The sequence below is a fragment of the Passer domesticus genome, chromosome Z (assembly GCF_036417665.1).
Source record: "Passer domesticus isolate bPasDom1 chromosome Z, bPasDom1.hap1, whole genome shotgun sequence".
In the NCBI taxonomy this organism is placed as follows: domain Eukaryota; kingdom Metazoa; phylum Chordata; class Aves; order Passeriformes; family Passeridae; genus Passer; species Passer domesticus.
This window is the reverse complement of record NC_087512.1, coordinates 77,474,066-77,494,404: the sequence shown is the minus strand read 5'-3', so window position 1 is coordinate 77,494,404 and position 20,339 is coordinate 77,474,066. Positions and strand designations below refer to the sequence as shown.

The following is a 20,339-nucleotide window of genomic DNA, read 5'->3' as shown; positions in this document are numbered from 1 at the left end:
AGAGGAAGACTGAATCATGGAGGGGAGAAGAGAGAAATAGCTTGAAGGACAAACAAACAGAAAATTTTGGATAAAGGGCAATTAACATCATTAGGCAGAAGGAGAAAAAGAGAAAACAGTTTAAATGCTGACAGCTGACAAAGACAATATGAGGGAATAATGGAGACAGAGGAGAGAACTTCTAACAGGTTGTATGCCTATAGGTAAGTAGCAAGAGCAGAGGGAGAATTAAAGGTGAAAATTAGGCAACAAATATTAATTGGTCTTACTCTAAAAAGGCAGGGTCTCTGGTGGAGATTTTTTTTTTTTTCAGCTTGTTTTGTTTCTAATGGGGAAAAAATTTACCTGTTTGTCTCTCAGGATTCAAGGATTGATTTTGCAAAGGTCTGTCTGTTTCCCATTCTGCTTAAAGTCAGCCAGTGCTGGGATTGACAACAGCTCTAATCCCTGGATCCTTCACTGCTGCTCAGGTGAAGCACCTGAGCACAGCTTAACCTGAAGAACCAAGGAAGAGTTACCATCACTCTAAATGAAATCAGGGCAGGTGCTGGGATACACCAGTACTTTTCTGGACTGCAGCCTTTGTTCTCAAAGATACTATATGATTTTCTGTAGTTGATGTGGCTTGTCTTTCCAAATTTAAAACCTGTATCGCCGAGTACATCTTATTTCTCTTCGCTTCTCATGTTTTACGTGCTGCATATATCTTATAATTTGCATAAATAACTTCAAATCTCACACGAGTGGAATGATAAAAAAAATTGTATTCAACTGCTGTAGAATATTAAATGTGTGTATATTAATAATGAACAATGCATATAATTTTGCTTGTCACATGAAACATATTCTTTTCCACTGAAGAACAAGTAGAGCTTAAGACTGCATAGCGATGCATGTTTCCTCTGTGATAGCTGTGATGTTTTACATGGCTATACCTGGAGGCTGGTGATGCTGACCCATGGATCTGTGAGAGAAGAGAGGGCTTTCAGTGTGTCCATCACTCATACTCCTAACCCATACCTCTGTGAGTCCAGGAAAGGGAAATTAAATAACCCCTGATAAACTTGCTGACTTTTTTTTAAAGCCTTTTTTTCTTCTAGAAATTATAAAGGATCAAACAGCAGCATGTGGAAAAATTTATTCATTGAACACAGACTCTGTTTTTAACTTGGAAACCTGAGGAAAGCTGCTGTATCAGGAACACTAAACCTAGGCCAGTGAGATTAAGTGTTGTGCTGTGGGGTGAGCAGTAGGGTGTCACAAACAGCTGGTTTATTCTGTCTCCGTCTTCTACAGTGCTTATGGAAATTGCTCCTCTCCTATGTTTGCAATATTAGGCTTTTGGGGGAAAGGAGTTGTTAAGGATACATTGTGAGATCTGAAATCTCTTTGATAATCGTTCATTTCCTTTTTTTTTTTTTTTTATTCTTTTCCCCTAGGGGCGAAATGGGAAAGGCTCCATTTTCGTGTGGGCTTCAGGGAACGGAGGTCGTCAGGGTGACAACTGTGACTGTGATGGTTACACTGATAGCATCTACACCATCTCCATTAGCAGTGCTTCTCAGCAAGGGCTTTCTCCCTGGTATGCAGAGAAGTGCTCTTCAACTCTGGCCACAGCGTACAGCAGCGGGGATTATACTGACCAAAGAATTGTAAGTTGCTTTTACCAGTTTCAGAACAAATAGAAAGGTATGATATATGCAGATAATAATAAAAAAAAATCTGTTAAATGCTTGGTTTTGAGTGCCTGCTTTGTGTTATGTGCTTTGTGCTTTTGTCAGGAAACTTTATAAGGGATTTGTAATCCAGAAAAAGGATTGTATACTTCTATTCTTCTACCTTAAAGCAATGGTTACACAAAATCATTGTGTTGATGCAGTTGAATAAGCCTGATGAATTTGTCTGCGGTTTGTGGGCACTGTTTGTGTATGAAAGAGGTCTCTGCATGCTTTGATATGGCACTGTTCTTCACAAAGGGCAAATGAAGAGAGACTGAGAGTAAAAAGAAAACCTGTGATGTCAGGGCCGCTGTTACACCTTGTCATTACATTTTTGAAGACAGGAGACAGCAGCAACAGTGCCTTCAAACCTTCCAAACTTGGCAAGCAGGCGTACCAGTCTGTGTGCCTTCCTTAATTGTGCTGAAGAAAATTGCCGTGGCACAATAATGCTGAAATACCTGTAATTTCTGTCCAGCCCTAGTAGATGCTAATGTTACAATACACTGCACTGATGGGGATTAAAAGAGCGTCATTCCAAGTTAGCCTGGAGATCAGTCCTTACTCTGTGGCTTTTCTTTATAGTCGAGATTTAGATAAATGGGCTGATGAGTTTGGTGTTTATTCATTACAAATTATAGTTCTTCTGCTGAAGAGGGAGAAGAACACCAATGCTAATCCTATGAGTAATTTCCTAGTAAGCAGTAATTTTGAATGTTCTAGGCCCAACACAATGATCTGTTTTCATGAATCACCAGTAAGCCTGAAACACTTATTGTGAAACCTTTAGACTAAAATAAGATATTCAGAGTGGGAGTATTTTGTTCCAACAAAAAATGTTTTGATACTAAAATTATAGTTGAAGTAAAAAGAGTGGATTGAAATATGAACAGATTTAAAAACTCATCACTTTTTTTTGCTGGTAAGGAGTGTATTAATACGCACCAAGTAGGGGACACATAGTTACATTTGTGAGTATGGATATGACAGTATTTACAACTGTTTATTTATGATTTTTTTTCTTTTTCTTTGCTTTTTTTTTGTTTGTTTGTCTGGGTTTTTTGTTTCTTTTTTAAAAATTTTCTGTCAGACAAGTGTTGATCTTCACAATGAATGTACAGAAACTCACACAGGGACCTCTGCATCTGCACCTCTGGCAGCAGGAATTTTTGCTCTGGCACTGGAAGCAAAGTAAGATGTCACACCACGACCTTTGAAACTTCTTTCCCTCAACAACCCCACTGACATACCCCAAATGCCTCTTTTAAGAGGCGCTACCTCATACTGCAGCATCCACTTTTTGTCAGTCAGACTTGCTCAGGCAGCTGAGCAAGTCTGACTGACAAAAAAAATAAAAGCAGCTACTTGCCCCAACACCTTCCTAGAAAAGCAGAACCAATGTGAATAAATCATGATGACTGAGGAATATTTTGTGGGTTGGCAACAGCATTTACTGATTTATGGTCAGATGCACCTAAAAGTGAGTGTGCACAGGGATTCAGGAGAGGGTGATTTGAAGATAACAGGCTGCAGGAGTTTAAGCTAAGCCTCAACCAATTTACAGAATAATTTCTGCCAGCAATGAGGCATAAAAGAGAAGATGCCTAAGTCTGTCTGTCAGAGCAGGCAGGGAGCAGCCAGGGGTTTGTAGATAGTCAGAATTTAGGCCTTGGAGAAGCTAAGAAAGGACAGGACAATGACTTTTTTCCATAGAAAGCACTTCAGGCAGTAGTGCATACGTTCAATGCTTGTATCTTGTAGATTCAGCTTAATTTTTTACTCTACATGCCTTTGGTGACAGGAACCTATATTAAATATTAGATATTAAAAATTAGATCTTTTAAAGGGTAGATTGAGTCACAGATGGAATCAAATACAGAGGTTCTAAAAAGATGGGTGGTAAATTCTAGCACTGCTAGCTAACTAAAAATGCCTGAATTATTTTGGAGGATTGGACTCTATTCTTGCTAGATACCTGTTCTTCATGGACCCAGAAATCTTGCCTGCCCAGAGAAGTATTGTGAGGATAAGTGGAACACATGTGTGTTATAAAACAGTGACATGCCATATGCATTCAAAGCACGTTCTGTTTTAGTCTAATAATTGATTAAAAAATGACAGATAGCCCTGAAACAACTAACCAGGAATATTTTCCAAACAGCCCAGATCTAACGTGGAGGGATATGCAGCACTTGGTAGTGTGGACCTCAGAATATGATCCACTGGCTGGAAATCCAGGATGGAAAAAAAATGGAGCAGGACTGATGGTCAACAGCCGATTTGGGTTTGGGCTACTCAACGCCAATGCCTTGGTGGATTTAGCCGACCCCAAGAGATGGAAAAGTGTACCAGAAAAGAGAGAGTGTATTGTCAAAGACAAAAGCTTTGAACCCAGGTAAGGATTTACATTACCAGTTACCAAGCTGGTGCCTATTGTAATAAAGCCTGAAGGATCATATTCTTCACAGATTGCTCTGAACAGGAATAAGGGACTTCTTTTTATTCATTTAGTTTTGCCAGACTGTATTCCCCAGAGGAAGGCAAGCAGCTTTGCTTCCTGGTTTGTTTTTTTAGTGTAAGACTGATGGAAATTACTAGCATGAAGTCTTAACAAAGACTAAGATTATTATGTCTGCTTGTGCAGACAGTGTATAAAAGAATGACACTGTGAGGCTGAGCCCAATCAGCAAGGCTGTGAATTTTTAGACAACCATCAGAAGACAGATAAAAAGATACTGATGTCTCACAAAGATTTTTTAAAAATAAAAGTGTCTGTAATGGGTCTAAGCAATTCTTCTCCTGTGACAGGCTTGTGTATGTTGTAATCAAGGTGATATATAGAAATTTAGTAATGTCTACAGCATTTCTTTTACAAAACACGAGTGTGTCAAAGCTCACTGAAAAGTCACTATGAGCCACGTGCCAACAGCACAGTGAGCCTGAACAGAGAGATTAATTATCATTAGTCATTGAGCTGGTTAATCAATAAAGATATCTAGACTTTTTGTCTCTACATGTTCGCATACGGATTTTTTTCCAGAAAAAATTATCTATTCCAAGGCTGAAATTATGCCATGTGAAAGCAACAAAGGTCTGTCTGCAGAAACATATTGCAGTGTTTTGGAGAGTCACTGCTTGGTAATCTTATTATTTATGCTATTTCACTATCAAATTGTTTTTATGGACTCTGTCAGTTTCACAGAATGTTGACCCGCTATTGATGTATGCCACACTTGCTCTTTATTGCAGTCCTGTATGTTACATTATGAAAACAAAGATCCCATGATATTGAGCTTAGAATTATTTATGTGGAGATTTAGATACCCATTGTATTTGGAAGTAATGGGAACTGTGCAGAGAAAGCCATGTAGAGTCTCTCTCTGCACAGACCATGAGCAGCAGACATTACCTTTTTTTATTGAGCTGGCATTGACTCTCCCTTTCTCATCATTCTGAAATGCCTGTTAAATGTGCCATTCATGACCCAGAATCCAGAGTTCCTGTGGGTAATAAAAAAATCTACTTTAATTTTGACAGATTATTAAGAGCAAATGAAGAAGTCATTATTGAAATTCCCACAAAAGCCTGCGAGGGTCAAGAGAACTCCATTGCATCTCTGGAGCACGTGCAGCTCGAGGCAACGATTGAGTATTCCCGCAGAGGTGATCTGCATGTCACTCTGGTTTCTCCATCAGGTACAGGAGGCAAAGGCACATTTGATTTGTGTTGCTGTAGTGTGTAACGTTTACTTCATGAAAAAAAGTGGTTTTCAGTGGTTAAAGAGAGCTAAATATATCATTGGACAAGTCCAATGGGGATAAAGCATCCAGGGAGCTACAGAGATGCCTCTTTAACCTTCACCTGTTCTGGGTTCTTTTTGTGAAAAGAGGTTTGAAAATCATCCTTCAGAAAATGAAGGCACAGAACATTTTCACAGAGACAACTGGACCTAGGAAACCTCAGGGCTCCTGGCAGACAATGGATTATAGATCAATAATTCTTATGAGACTTCCTGTGATTTAGCAGACTAATGGAAAACTAGGATATCTGATTCCTTAGGTTTCATTTCATGAATCTCCCCGTTGGGGTATTTAAAAAAACACAGTCTTTCTGTTAGGTACCTTAGTACAACTGTACTAAATGAGCTAGAATATGTCAAGCTGTCTTGACAATGTCCTGAAACAACATTATAAGAGCAAAAAAATTATATATATTATAAACAACTAAGAGTAAAGTCTGTTAGATCAACTGGTATTAAAAGGAAAAAAAAAAGACAAGCTTTCACATATGAATTTAAATATCAGGCTGATCTAATTTTTCTGTTTCTAGGTAGCAATCATCAAGTACTGCTGCCTCCACTGCACTATCATTTTGCTTTCATGGTTAAATTGTTTTTCCCTTGTTTCTACTTTCCTGCAAAGCATTAGTAGCAAATGTATGTCATTCCTTTTCTATATTTATGGTGTTACCTTTAAATATATTTATAAATTGTGACAAGGCTCCTTGGGGCTTCAGTGCTCCTTATTATGTAAATATTGCTCCCTTGCTTTTTTTCTTGTACGTAAACAAGCCAAACAAATTTCCTCCTGTGCAGCAGAACCTCTTTTGCTGCAGAAATTCTTTGTGAGCTGCAGCATTTTTGTAATAATAACAATACAAATGCATTTTTTCACCCTGTTGGAGGACCAGGCTGTGATAATATACCTCCATTCACCAAAAAAAAACTCCGAACCAGTGATGAAATCATAAGACTGTGGTTTCATTAGATTGCATGAGTTTTACCTTCAAAACTTCCATTTCAGGAGTTTCTTGAATAGCTCATAGGTGGGAAAGATTGGTTGTGCCTGGCATCTTCTCCTTATGCTTCTTTTATGTGCATTCCCTACCTTTTTGTGCCAGAGATAGAACACTGAACAAGATGTACCTTCTTGGTGTGACCTAGCAGCTTGTGCACTCCTAGGCACGGCTGTAAAAATAATTACAGGAGCCACTGCAGAAGGAGGCACTGCTGAGCAGTGTGTTTTCCAGGTCACCTCTGCTCCAGGCAGTGTGCAAGATGACAAACATGAAAAGCAGGAGCAGGCAGTGCACGGACACTCAGAGTGTTGATCTTGCACCCACACAGGGACCAGCACTGTCTTACTGGCTGAGAGGGAGAGGGACAAATCTCCCAACGGCTTCAAGAACTGGGACTTCATGTCTGTCCACACCTGGGGGGAAGATCCAGCAGGCACCTGGATTTTAAGAATTACTGATATGGTGAGTATGCTTACTAGCTGTGTTTGGGAGCTAACACAGATTAAATGCTCACTCATCACGACAAAGCAAGTTCAGTAATGAGCCTGCTCGTTAAGCAAGCTAAATGAGAGGATATTTAAGATATCCAGCTGGGTTAAGGACTAAAGAAAAAAAAGGTAGGGTCAGATTTTCTTGTTCTTTGCCTACATGCAAAGCACCATTCTTGTTTCACTGGCCCATACCCTTGAAAAAAAAGTCATGCCTGTTTTTTTCAGACGCACATCACCAAAATTAAACGCTTGATAAATTTTCTGTGATTCTTGGATTGGAACATGAAATAAAAGGAACATATGGTCAACTGGAAATTCTTTTTTGCAGAAAAGAGCACAGCATGGATCTAGTATTTTCTTGGTCCATGTGCATAGTTTTCATTAACTGAGAACCTTTTGAATTAATGATTTTTGGATCTATTATCATGTATACATTTCTCTAATTTCTTGCTAAGAGTATCTAGTGCCGAACAGCATTTAAGGATTAAAGCTAAGTAGTCTACAGATATGAAATAAATCAGTTTACTAAAGCCACCTGGGGATATGGATTACAGCAGCAAGACACCAGAATTAAGCTGCTTGGTGGGCAACTGAAAAATAATTTCCTTCAAAGAGAAAGTGATCAAACTCACTCATCTCATTGAAGTTGTCTGTTAATAAGCTTGTCCTTAGGGGTCAGATCTTGCCAAAAACTGAAAGCTTCCTGTTAGACACTGAGCTTTCAGCCTCTATTGGCCTCAAATTGTAAACAGAAGGGTATTGCCAAGAGCTGAGCAGCTGGACAAGACACCAGGAGTAAATATTACTATCAGCAGTGTAGTGTTAATGCTGCAGGCTTATAGATAGCCCCATGGTTACAGATATCCTGCTCTTTGAATGCATTTTTGTGGAACAAAGGTAAGAAGAGCATTTTGTTTGTAAATTAGCTCTCATTTCAAGTGAGAACTTCCTGAAATTTACAATAAAGCAATATTTTTGTCCTCAAGGCGTAATACACTCTTCCCTCACCTTGTAGGTTTTTTCTTTACTTGTCTCTTCCACTTTCTACTTCCACTACTACTGCCACCAAAATTTATAAATAAACATTTGCTGTTTGCTTCCACACGCTGTATTTCAGATTGCTGTTATACACCACATAATAACAAAGAATAGCATCTTGCATTATCATTTCCAATGATAACTTTTATAAGGAAGTTACCAAGGAATGGCCTAGTGAACAAGTTCTAGTAATGCAAATACTACTTCAGTAACTTCTAGCATTCTGTGTTATGACAAAATTCCATTGATGCTTACATGATGAATTAATAATTATCTTACATCAATATGTGGATATTTTGAGTGTGGAAGCTATTGTATTAAATCCCACACTCTAATATACTCAGTCTCTACTACATCTGGGGTTTTTTTGCTTATGAATCATACTCTTTAGGTAGGTATTGAAAGCCTGATAATTTGCTTTGGTCGCTTCTGTGTACTTTGCATTCAAGTGTCTATTTTGCTCTTCTGTGTCCTGAGAGCCTATTCTGATGCCATGCTTGTTTTTCAGTCCAGGCGAATACAAAATGAGGGGAGGATTGTAAACTGGAAATTGATTTTGCATGGCACGGCTACCCAGCCTGAACACATGAAGCAGCCACGTGTGTATACATCCTACAATGCTGTGCAGAATGACAGAAGAGGAGTGGAGAAGATGACAGATCTTGTAGAGGTATATTACATTTATTACTTATGTGCTTTTTAGTTTATAAGAAAATGTTGGGGATTTTTTTTTTTTTGCCTAGTAAGAAGACACATATTTATTTTGTATTCATTACATCTAACTCTTGATTTGTTTTGAGTGTATATCATAATTTTGCCCATGTCAACAACTGATATTTTTATTAGTCTCTCTGTTTCAAACTGCAAAATCTAAAGGGTTTAGGATGATAACAGGAAATTGCTCCTAAAGCAAGGAACCCTGTGGCTAATGTGGTTGAGTGGTGGAAGGAGGGAGGAAGACACCTCTGACAGTCACACTAAATTTATATAATTCTACTGAGAACACGTGTCACATTCTAAAGGAACTTTGCCTGCTGGAGTGCTTCCAGTGAGTTTGCAAGGAATTTCAGGAACAAAGGGCTTGACAAAAGTCAGGAACTCACCAATTCAAAAAGTTTGGCTCAGTGGACCTGTTGCTGCCAGACCTTTTAGCACCCCCTGTTTACACTGCAGATAACAGTGCTCTAAAAATAAGACAAGGCAGGGTGACCCTGGGTTTCAGGATGCACAGGATGGTAGTAATGCACATTTTCATAGTGCTTGATTGCGTCAACAGCATCAGAAAATAATCTCATCACATCAAATTGTCTCCCCATTAAGTAATTAGGACATCCATAAAGCACAGATAGTTTAACCTTCCTCATACAGGTTATGAAAGGTGGGTGTGCTAATGGCCTCTAAATCCATTACATAAATGTCCCCAGGTCTGGCAGCCACAGGCAAGAAAACAAATGGGAAGAAAGTAAAAGTGGATTCAGCAGGTGCTGCAGGAGAAAATGGGTGGACACGGTAAAAATTACATGGAGATGAAATGAGTGTTCAGTTAGAAATACTGATTCTAGGTTGAATGAGGAAGCTCTGCAGGCATATACGAGTGTTGAAATAAGATAATGCCTCTCACCAACTGCTCCGTGAACCTATACTTGGGATGAGTCTTCCAAGGTCTCCTAGGAATGTGTTATGACCACTCATTAGCCATATTTCACTGTCCTTTTCTCAGGTAGAGATCATCTACAGAGAAGGTTTGGTGGAAACACTGGTTCCATACTTTTACTAAGAGTGCAAGGCACAATCAGAACTGCCACCACCACTGCATATATGTTTCCTTCATTTAGAGTGCTCTGTCTTGTGACACAACCAGAATTATCTCTTAAGACTGGGACAAATCTGGTATAAAATGACGTGTTGTCTTTGCCAGTGTGGAATCTGAATTTATAAATACCTATATTGCAGAAGGATTTGATATTTTATACAGTGTAGCCCTTCAAAAGCTTGTTTTGGTTGACAATGGTCTGCTTGTTTTCTAGATGCCCAAGTGTCTCCTGAATGAAAAAATAACATTTTCCCACACTTAGGTGGAGACCACCAACCAGAGGAAGCTTTAATCCAGTCAGTCTTTCATTGACACCTGACCTTTTTTCATGCTAATCTGTATTCTAGGACCATACCACACTGGAGAGCCTGAGTGAAAAACCCAAGGCCACAGAAGACACCAGCAGCAGCAGTGACAAAGCAGAAGATAAAATCCCATCAGAAGCCATGCTGCATTTACTGCAAAGTGCTTTTAGCAGACAGATGGATCAGAAGCAGCTGCCAAAGAAGACAGCAAGCGAGAAGTTAAACATTCCATACGAACACTTCTACCAAGCCCTCAAAAAATTGAACAAGCCCTCCCAGTTAAGAGGCTCAGAAGAAAGTCTGTACAGTGACTACGTTGATCTTTTTTACAATGCCAAACCTTACAAGCATAGAGATGATAGACTGCTGCAAGCGTTGGTTGATATCATAAATGAAGGAAATTAACTGTAGGGTAGGGCACTGAGTTGGAAATATTCGTTCTCCCCACCTGTAGTTTTTTTTCCAAAGTCTGTGTATGCTCTAGTTGTGTGATTGCTGCTTTGATTGCTTCATATTTAATACAAATATCAAGGAAGGGAAAAAACGGGTGTGAGGGGATAAGACAGCAAAATTACACTTTTTAGTATTATCCTTTTTCAAAATCTTTCTTCAGAGTAGATTTGCCCCCTCAGGCATGAAATGCAATAGTACTCCCCTGAAAACACTAATACTCTAATTTAAACAATTTTCACATTACTTATTCTTCCACCCTCTTCACTTAAGCATGCAGTAGGATTCAAAACCTGAATTACCAAGCAGTTTTGAACCAAACTGCCAAAGCTATGGGGATATATTCTCATCCATGGATTTGTCATGAATATTGCAGTCTTTGTTATATTTGTCATTTATTCCGATTGAATACTTGCAGCCAGTACTGCTTCCGTCCATAGGTGTTTTGTTCCTTCTCCAAACAATGCTCCCTTGCCCTTCTGTTCTCCTGTAGAGGAACATCTGGGAGGCTGGGGTTGGACTATGGCATCAGTGAACACTGATGAAGTTATTCACAATTTAGACTACAGACAGAAACACACTTATAAAAAAGAGCCCCCACTGAGGCATCCCAGACCACGGGATGGAATTCTCTCCAGCAGACTCGGAACTCACCCAAGTGAAGTGCCTGAATTATGAGCCTGGTCTTTCTAGGCCCCAAGTGTTTAACGAGGGCAGGGTCTCACTTCAGAGCACTTGGCTTTCTTTTCACCAGTTACGAATCACCTGATGGAGTACTGATCTGTTTGTGTCAAATATATGAGCTTTGGGCTCCAGCCTCCTACCTGTGGAGCCTCAGTCAGGTCTCAAAATTAGTACAAAGCTGCCTTCTGAGATGCCTACATCTACAAGTAGCCAGGCCAAGTGGAATAGAGAGGCTAGGTGCAGAAAAGTCCACCCAAAGACTGTAAAATTCCCAAAATATCTACAAAGACGAGGCAAAATTGTCTGAGATTAGAAAAAAAACCCCCAAAACCAAAAAACCACTGGGAAGGCTGAGCATGGAATGTGGAGTGGGAAGAAGAGGTTGAGGCAGAGGTGGCTGTCAGACTGTCAGAAAGCAACTAGGGTGAGCAACTCCCTAACATTAGCAGTTTTCCACACATACCTCTTTAATGAGAGTCAAAATTATATATTATTTTGTTTCTAATAATTAAAAAAAAAGCCATGTTGGATGCTCAGACAAGCTAGGGGATCTAGAACAAGGAAATGAAGATTCCCAGGGGATAGTTATCTCATTGAAGTGCTAAAGAAAACCCAAAAAAGTGCTGCCTGCTTTTTACTTTTCTTCCTCTTGCCTACTATTGAAATGTGTTTTGCAGACTCTCTAGAAATATTTTAATAGGTTCTTTTTCACTGCCTATTTCTTAAAATTATGCAAGTGTCACTAAGACAGGAATTTTGAATTTTGCTCATAATCCATCAGTTCAAATAAAAGTTTTTCAAACTTCACACTAAATCCTGTAATTTAAAGGTAAACCTATTTACAGTAATTAATTAAGAATTCTGTAGGAAAAAAAAAAAAGAACTTCTCCAAAGATAACCTTGAAAATTTTTTACCAAACGTAAGATTTAAAAAAACATTATTTGTGGTGGCTTCATGGCTATCTTGGTCTTAACCTGCCTTTTTGCCAGTTTTAAGGATTCTTTAATATTCTTCTAGAGAGCAGCTGAAGGATAACATCTCTGCTATTGAATGCTGCTTCTACTAAATTGCTCCCTCTCTACTAAGAGAGGGAGCAATTTCTCTATTAAGAAATTTGCTTAGGAAGAGATGTCATTAAAAAAAAAAATTCCTGCAAGTGGTCCAGATTAGAAAGCTTTCCCTTTGCTGTCCTTTCCATGCAAAAGCTTTCTGGCAATGCATAACTAATGAACAAGCAAACCATGAAAATTTCTAATTGCTGCTATTACAGAATGAGAGCACTTATTTTCACTAATGTTTAATTTTCAGAATAGACTCCTATGGCAAGGTGAGGGCCACTTTCAGTCCTGTGCAATGAAGCTTAGAGGCTGGTTCCCTCAGATAACAACAGATTTAGCCAGTCCTCATTCAGGTATATTACAGTGAGGAAAGTACTAACAACACTCCATCAGGCCTTGAAAGAAACGTTCAGGTTAAAAGGGTGGGAAACAAAAGACCCTCCTTTGTTTTAAGATCAGTTCCTATGCTGTAGCCAAAGTTTCAAAAGACAACAAGTTTAAAATCTCTCTTTTGAATGTTTCCAACCCAGATCAGCTTGTACAGGAGTAAATTATTTTTATTGTTAGTCTTTCCTTGGTGCCTGTGTGGGTTTTGTGAAAAATGTAAAAGTAAAAAAAAAAAAAGTTTTCTCTCAGAATTTTAAATTATATTTTCGTTACAGGTATTTATAATATAGCAAAGATTTTATTGAACAGACAGAATTTTAAAAGGCATAATAAATTATATTGAAGAACCAGATTTTTTTCTTGAGAAAGAGACAATTTCATCCAATAAACGTATTTTTTAAAAGGCATGTGACAACAGCAACTGCAACATGTATGTGATGTGATGTTAAAATTTGTCTACCAGTAGCATAATACAATGTGTTAGCAGAGCTCAGTGTGTGGTCTTAACATTTGTAAAGAAAACAGTAAGATAAAGTCAAGCTATTGACTTAAAATGAATGGGAAATGGGGTTTAGAATGAAAAATAATGGCTTGGGGAAGTACCCAGGATTGGATGGAAAGAAATGTGGAGTGTATTGAAAATGAGGGTTTCCAAGGGATGTCTTCAGCAGTAACACCCACTTGTTTGCTTCTCACAACAGCAGCCAAATAAGGTTTGCTGTGGACATCACTGACAGCAGCACTGTCTGTAATTCCAATAGTTAAAAGAATTCTGCCTATTTAATACACAGATGTGTGTGCCAGAAGCACTAAAATGAAATAATGCAGCAAAAAAAGAGTCCAGGGCTCAAGGTAAACACATGGGTCTTCTCTTCTTTGCATGAAAACTGTTGAAATAATTATTGTTCCCTCCACCACTAATCACATTCCAAGCCAGCAGGGAAACAAGCCCTTAAACCCTTGTACGCTGTACCTAGTGTAACCAACTACCTCTCAATTACAAAATCTGCATTGTCAAATGCCCTAAGGATAATTAAAACACTTAATGTGATTTCAATGGATACATTCCCTTATGAGAAATACTCATGGTAAATGTACACAGAAAATTGATTTCTGAAGTAGCGTTAAGAAAAGAGGGAAATCTAAGCCTAAATTAGAGCAAACTACCCAGCTTCCACACTAAACAGTATTTTTTCTCTCAAGTTGACTGGCTTTTGAAACTCTGCATTTAACTTTCTACCTTCACCAGCTTTGAGTTTTCCAAACAGAGTTTCTGATAAGTCACATCATGTAACTCCAAACTAGATAATTTAGTTTTCAAATGAAGTGTCCTCTTTCTTACCTCTCCCTCTCCTCTTCACTCTGAAAACAAACATAAGCATTTTCAGTAAATAGAAGGCTAATTTAAGGGAGAAAGGGGGGGCCTTAGAAATGAAACGCTAGCTCTAGTATTTCTTATTGCATTGTCTTAGCATCATGGATTAAATGAGAACGTGGTCTGTTTGTTAAAAGAGCACATTCACAGGGAGGGGAAACATCTGATTGCTGCTTTTTTTGGTGCATAGATCACACTGTGGAGGTGACAGTCACAATTAACTCCTTGTGCATCAGAGGGACAGGAGGGACTGCACTGTCCCTGAAAGTCTCCTTCTGCAACATTAAGCCACCCTCTGCCACTGCAGTTTTCTGAACAATGCAAATGTAAGGAAAGTTGGCATCTGAGTTAGTACAGCTCTGAAAATAATGATAGAAGAAAATTTGCAGGGAGAAAAAGAAAGAGTTATTATACAACACAGAGTACCTGCACAGCCTAAACCCTTTCTGTTTGATCAAGTATTTCCTCTCAGGAAGTCCATTTTCAAAGGTCTGAGGGACCATTCCATTCACAGCAGCGTTTTAGAAAAAGAAATCTCTAGAAATGTGTATTTTGCTCGGAATCAATATCTAATATTTCTAACTGCAGACTGAAAAGGTTCAAACTCGAACCACTCTAGGCAGTAATAAAGCTAATTTCTGTGAACATTCTTCTATTTAATTACACAAGAACCCATTAAAAATATCACTTCTCCTACTGTTATTTGTGAGAATAATGTAACCGGAAAGAATGAGAAATTTTGTTTCCAGCAATGTACTAAATGCCTACTGGAAAAAAAAAAATATATCTAATATGTTTCAAGTCCCACTAAGATACCAGAGAAAAATAAATAGATAATATATGAAAGTGGGTCGCTATCAGGAAAATATATCTTAATGTTAACATAATTTCAGTTATTTGACTGCTTCCAATCAAATGTAGCTAAGCATGTATTTCTTTCTTTCTGACGTCATATTCTTTCCCTAAAACAAATGGATCGGTTGCTGTTGCATGCAGCATTTTGTTTGACTGTGGCCACATTATCAGCCAGTGTTTCAAACCATGAACACGCAGCATAATGCAGTGCCATATATTCTGATAAGGAAGTGCACTTAGGACCAGGGGCGTGCAGCTCTGCCTGTGCTGCTGCACGAAGGGCTCGTGTGAAACAGATCCATAAAGGCTGGCCAAAGAGGAGAGACAAATGCCAGCCCCATTAGGCCCACAGAATTAATTCCCCTCTTCAGAATAAGCTGGTGGGGTGCAGAGCACCACAGACATCCAGGATGTCGGGACAAAGTTTGGCCCCACAGCTCAACAGGGAGCTCAGCTACTTCCATCCTCATTCACTGCTCATGAGAGACATATTAAAAACCAAGGATTTAGTATGAACTCTCAGCTATGATCTTGTCCTCTTTCACACTCTATTTCTATTACCTCATTCAGAGAGGTGCACCATCCTGGAATGAAACTTTTCTGAAAATATCAGTACTTATTAAAAACACTGCTTCATCTATGAGTTTCAGGCATCAAGCTGTCTGAATACAGTTCATTGCTTACATTTTTTATGTAGAAAAATACACACACGTGCACATGAAAGAACTCCATCCATGTACAACTCCATGTAAAGTCTCTTTGATGCTGGAATGTAACAATTCTTAGCAGGAACAGCAAGAAGCAAGAAGCTGCAGCACTAATTTGGTAAAACAGAGTTTAAAGCTAAATTTCAGATTGGATTTTCCATCATAGTAGTATTAATAGCACAAGTTGTTTTGGAGTGGGTCAGAAGAGGAAGGGAGATTTGCTTGCTTGGTTATCCCTTTAGCAGTTGGGGGTGAAGAATTTCCCAAAGAATTCTGTATTTTTGCTATTACTCTAATGGAAAACCAACTCTACTCTTATAATGCAGAAGATAGCCATAACTCTGCAGGGGGCTTTGAACAGTTTAGACAGTGAAACATTGCTGGCTTTGTAACACAACCAAGAAGAGTGTAATGGGCTCTGCAAACACTGGATCTTAAGTCTCTAGCAAAAACATTGCAGTCAAAATTCTTTCAAGACTTTGAGCATCAAATTTGAAGCTTTTCAGGAAGAAGTATTCATAATACCTTGAATATTTATTTGTATTTGCTGTAAAATTAATAGAGGTAGCCTCCTCTGGAGCATCTGTAAGTTCCAGAGGTCATTCTGAGTCACACTACGGAGGAGACTGTCTGTCTCCAGTTGTATACAGCAATTGTGAATCACACTCTTCATTCAGGAGCTGAATTTATGTGTCTACAGTTAGACAGTGTTAACATTTCCCTCATTTGTTCCCTCTTCTCGCTCCCAGGATGGTGCTGAGCCGTGCTGAGTCCACCTTTTGCAAAGCTGGGCTGAAGCTCTTGCCTGTGTGTTCAGACAATGGAGCACTCCAGTCCACTGATGGCTACAGAAAAATTGCAGGGATCTCCCATTGCTGTCCAAGATTGTCTCTGCAATTGGATTGTTCCCTTTCCTCAGCCCCCCAGGCTTGAGAAAAATCAATTCAGAAAACAAAAGGCATTCTTTGCTTTAGCAATTCGTTAAAGCACAGTCTGCGTGTGATGCAAAACCATTAAGCCTACCCCTAATCCTATTTACTTGGTTAAATCAGTCTGCTGTCCTGTTTAAGTGCGTGTATGGGATCAAGCACATCCCTGAACACTTGGCTGAATCAGAAAGGATTACTCTTGCATGGTACTTCTGCACGGAACAGCGGGGATATGATGCTAAAGTTCTGCTCAATTACTGCAAATACCTCCTCGCAATCCTATATTGAGTGTGTGAGTCATGCCTGGATTTCCATACACTGTGCCACCAAGTCTCATGAGCTGCTTACATTGCAGTGTGCTGGGTTTCAACCTGGCATGGTGAATCACCTTCCCTCTGGGAAATGCATGCAAAACTTTCTTTGTTAGGGAAACAACGCCTGCAGAGCCCCTGACAAACATCATACATTTGGAGACTTTACTTCCACACAGGATAACTTCACATCCTTAATAAACATGTCAGATGTTCAGGTATTTCACACCTGTGCGACCTTACTCTTCTTTGGAAGCTCAGGGAATGCTCTCCATTTGTAAGAAGCTAGAGCATGTGTAGTGTGTTACAACAATTAACTTATTTTCATATTATGGAGCTGTACAGATGCATCGAGATCAGTCAGAAGATAGATAATTTGTTATACATTTTGAGTAATTCCGCAATGCTCACTCTGAATGATCTCACATACCTGAGAAATGAAAACAGATGAAAATTATTTGACTTGGGTGTTATTCCATATCAGCTGAAAAGAAAGGGATTGCAGTTTGGAAACAGAGCCAGGCAAGAAGGAGTGCATTTTGTGCATTTTCATTCTCTTTAGTCAAGCAGCTCTGTTATAGCACTCTGGTTTCAAAGGACAAATTTTAGAGATCTTTTCTGCTGCTCATGCTGGTGAGTCAGATATGGTTTGTTTTGAGACAGAATTAATTGCTTTCTTGATCTCTCATGCCTCTCTTTACTATCAGAAGTCTAATCATAACATCCAAAGCCCAGCATTTCCAGCTACTAAAGGTTCATCAGCTCTGTAGTTTGTGTTAATGAGCTTGGTTCTTTGAATTCACCCCTGTAATTTTATAGTAGCTGAGAGCCTAAGCCATTATTCTTTTTTGGGAGCAGTCGTCAACATGTACTTACCTTTAGAGATGATGAGAGTTTACCTTTCCCAGAAAAGCTAATGGCAATTTCCTCAGCTCAGCTTGTTGCACTGTTCAAAAACACTACAGACACCTGTCAGAAGCATGACCACCACACACCATGCTTGCTGATGGAAGGGTCTGTCTTTACAGGACCTTTTAAAAGAAACAGAGGAAAGGAAGGGCCCAACTTTCATCATCTTTCAGTGGAATCTGAGAAGCTAAACCTCTTCGGATATATTTTAAAACCCAGCCTATATTGCACCCCCCTGGAACAAAATATCCATGCATGGATTTCCAACAGTGATTATGCACTGAACTAGTTGAATGTTGTGTTAGCTCGAAGTCAAGGCTCAGCTTCCAAACATCTTGTGTTTGCATCTGCACTGTGTAGAGTCATACAATTAGTTTCCCTGTGTGTAGGAGTAAGAGTGGAAGAGATTTGATTTACTGCATTGCACATAGCATTGCACCTGATATCTAGATCACCCTGCCCCATCATCTCCTCCTTTCCTGAGTCACAAGTGGAGCTCATCAGATCAGTCATTTTGTTTTCATCAGCAGTACTGCTGTCCCTCAGTAATAACCAAATTATGAAAAAGATTAACAGCCTCTGGGATTTAGACATTTAAAAACAGTAAGGATTTTGCTTCATGGAGGCTGCCCTCAGCCTTCATGTTAGCCTTCACCCTCAGTGAAGGGTGGAGTGAAAGTAATGACAAAATAGTATCTCATGCATTTAATTCTCATCACCATCACTTGAGTTTACACATTGTTTGCATGATTTGCAGGTCCCATAACCTGTGGGTAGATGATGGTTCTCCTGTAGTTTCCAAAGCAGACTCCAGACAGCAGCTAATCTGAAAAAGAAATATATCCTCAGGACCAGAAAGCTGTAAAACAGCCAAAGTTGTTGGATTTGAAACAGAGCTACCCAGCCTGAATGTAGTGGTCATTGTCCTCTAGAATTTCCAATAATACACACAAACAAGCATGAATATATCCTTACATAAATCAGTGGAAAAACATACAAAGGTAAGAATCACTAACTGCTCTCTTGAATAGCATTAATTTCCCTTTGGTGACTATGCTTCACACTTTTTTGTAGACAGCAAATGGAGACCAGAGTGGCAGAGCCTTCCTGTTCCAGCAGCTGTCATGGTTTTTAACTTTCTCCAGCCCACAGGTGGCCAGGAGAAAGACCACAGAATCACAGAATCATGCTGAGTTGGAAGGGACCTGTAGCCATGATATTTTATGAAAAATCCTCTGCTAGGATTTTTCCCATCCTGAGGAGCTGAGAGCCTCAGGAAAGAAATGTAAACAATAACTCTCTGCTGCTGTGGAATGCAACAGGTGCATCTTCCATTGGTCCATGTGGATTGTTTTGAATTAGTGACCAACCACAGCCACCTGTGCCAAGGCCGTGAGCAGTCACAGGATTTTGTTATGCATTCTATTCTATTCTTGCTCTTTGTAGCCTTCTGATGATCCTCTCTCTCTGTTCTTTTAGTATAGTTTTAATGTAGTATTTTAGTATGTTATATAACATAATAGATCAGCCTTGTGAGGAAAATGGACTCAAGCCTCGTGTCCCCACACTTGGAGCATCCACCGCAACAGGGACCCATCAGGATCACTGAGCCCAAGCCCTGGTCCCATGCAGGACATCCCAAGAGTCACACCATGTTCCTGAGAGCGTTGTCCAATGCTTCCTGAGCTCTGGCATGGCTCTTGGTGCCATGACCAGAGCCCTGGCATAGCCGTTCCAGGGCCCAGCCACCTCCTGGGGGAAAACCTTTGCTGATATCCAACCTAAACCTCCCCCAGCTCAACTTCAGGCCATTTCCTGGAGTCCTGTCACTGGTGTGAGAGACAGATTGGTGCCTGCCCCTTGCAAGGATGTTGAAACCCTAATGAGGTCTCCCCTCAGCCTCCTCTTCTCCAGCTGAAAAGAGGAATGTCCTCAGAAACTCCTCACCTTCAGGCCCCTCATCATCCTCATGGCATCCTTTGGTCTCTGGGAGTTTAACGTCATTTTTATATTGTCATGCCCAAAACTGCACCCAGTATTGCAGGTGAGGCCGCCCCGGCCCAGAGCAGAGCAGGACAATCCCTCCCTGGCCCGGCCGGCCATGCGGGGCCTGTGCCCCAGGACAGGGATGTCCCTCCTGGCTCCAGGACACTGCTGGCTCGTGTCCAGCTGGCCACTGACCAGGAGCCCCAGGACCATCCCAGCGGCAGAATCCAGCACCTTCCCTCATGGAACTTCACACAGGTGGTGATTGTCCAGGCCTTTAATCTGTCAAGGTGGCCTCTCTTCTTTAGAGGCAGTCAACAGCTCCTCCCAGCTTATTGCTGTTGTCGCACTTAGTGTTCCTTCCAGGTCTGCATGCGGGTCATTTGTGAAGGTGTTGAAGAGAACCTGCCCCTAAGATGGAGCCCTGCAAAACTCCACTAATGACAGGTGACTATTCTGATGTTCCCTGATTCCCTATAACTCTCTCGTCCCAACCCATGAGCCAGCTGCTCACTCATCACATGA

The 20,339-nt window shown here is 40.0% G+C and overlaps 1 protein-coding gene and 1 long non-coding RNA gene across 3 annotated transcripts in view; one reads left to right on the top strand and one right to left on the bottom strand.

The window, feature by feature from the left end:
• PCSK1 (proprotein convertase subtilisin/kexin type 1) overlaps positions 1-13,152 on the top strand; it is a 27,846-nt gene extending 14,694 nt beyond the window's left edge. Inside the window, exons 8-14 of the mRNA XM_064405772.1 lie at positions 1,440-1,652; positions 2,809-2,909; positions 3,880-4,113; positions 5,256-5,413; positions 6,844-6,977; positions 8,553-8,714; positions 10,205-13,152. Coding sequence (XP_064261842.1) covers positions 1,440-1,652; positions 2,809-2,909; positions 3,880-4,113; positions 5,256-5,413; positions 6,844-6,977; positions 8,553-8,714; positions 10,205-10,567 — 1,365 coding nt within the window. The 3' untranslated portion in view covers positions 10,568-13,152. The remainder of the gene's footprint in view (positions 1-1,439; positions 1,653-2,808; positions 2,910-3,879; positions 4,114-5,255; positions 5,414-6,843; positions 6,978-8,552; positions 8,715-10,204) is intronic.
• Positions 1-20,339, bottom strand: part of LOC135291509 (uncharacterized) — a 25,223-nt gene extending 4,884 nt beyond the window's left edge. The window contains exons 1-5 of one of the 2 annotated variants that reach the window (XR_010354322.1): positions 19,776-20,339; positions 17,796-18,654; positions 15,657-17,349; positions 5,128-5,218; positions 346-964 (exon numbers count right to left, since the gene is read on the bottom strand). This is a non-coding gene — a long non-coding RNA (uncharacterized LOC135291509). Of the gene's footprint in view, positions 1-345; positions 965-5,127; positions 5,219-15,656; positions 18,655-19,775 lie in introns of both variants that reach the window. The other variant, XR_010354321.1, reaches the window with a different exon arrangement.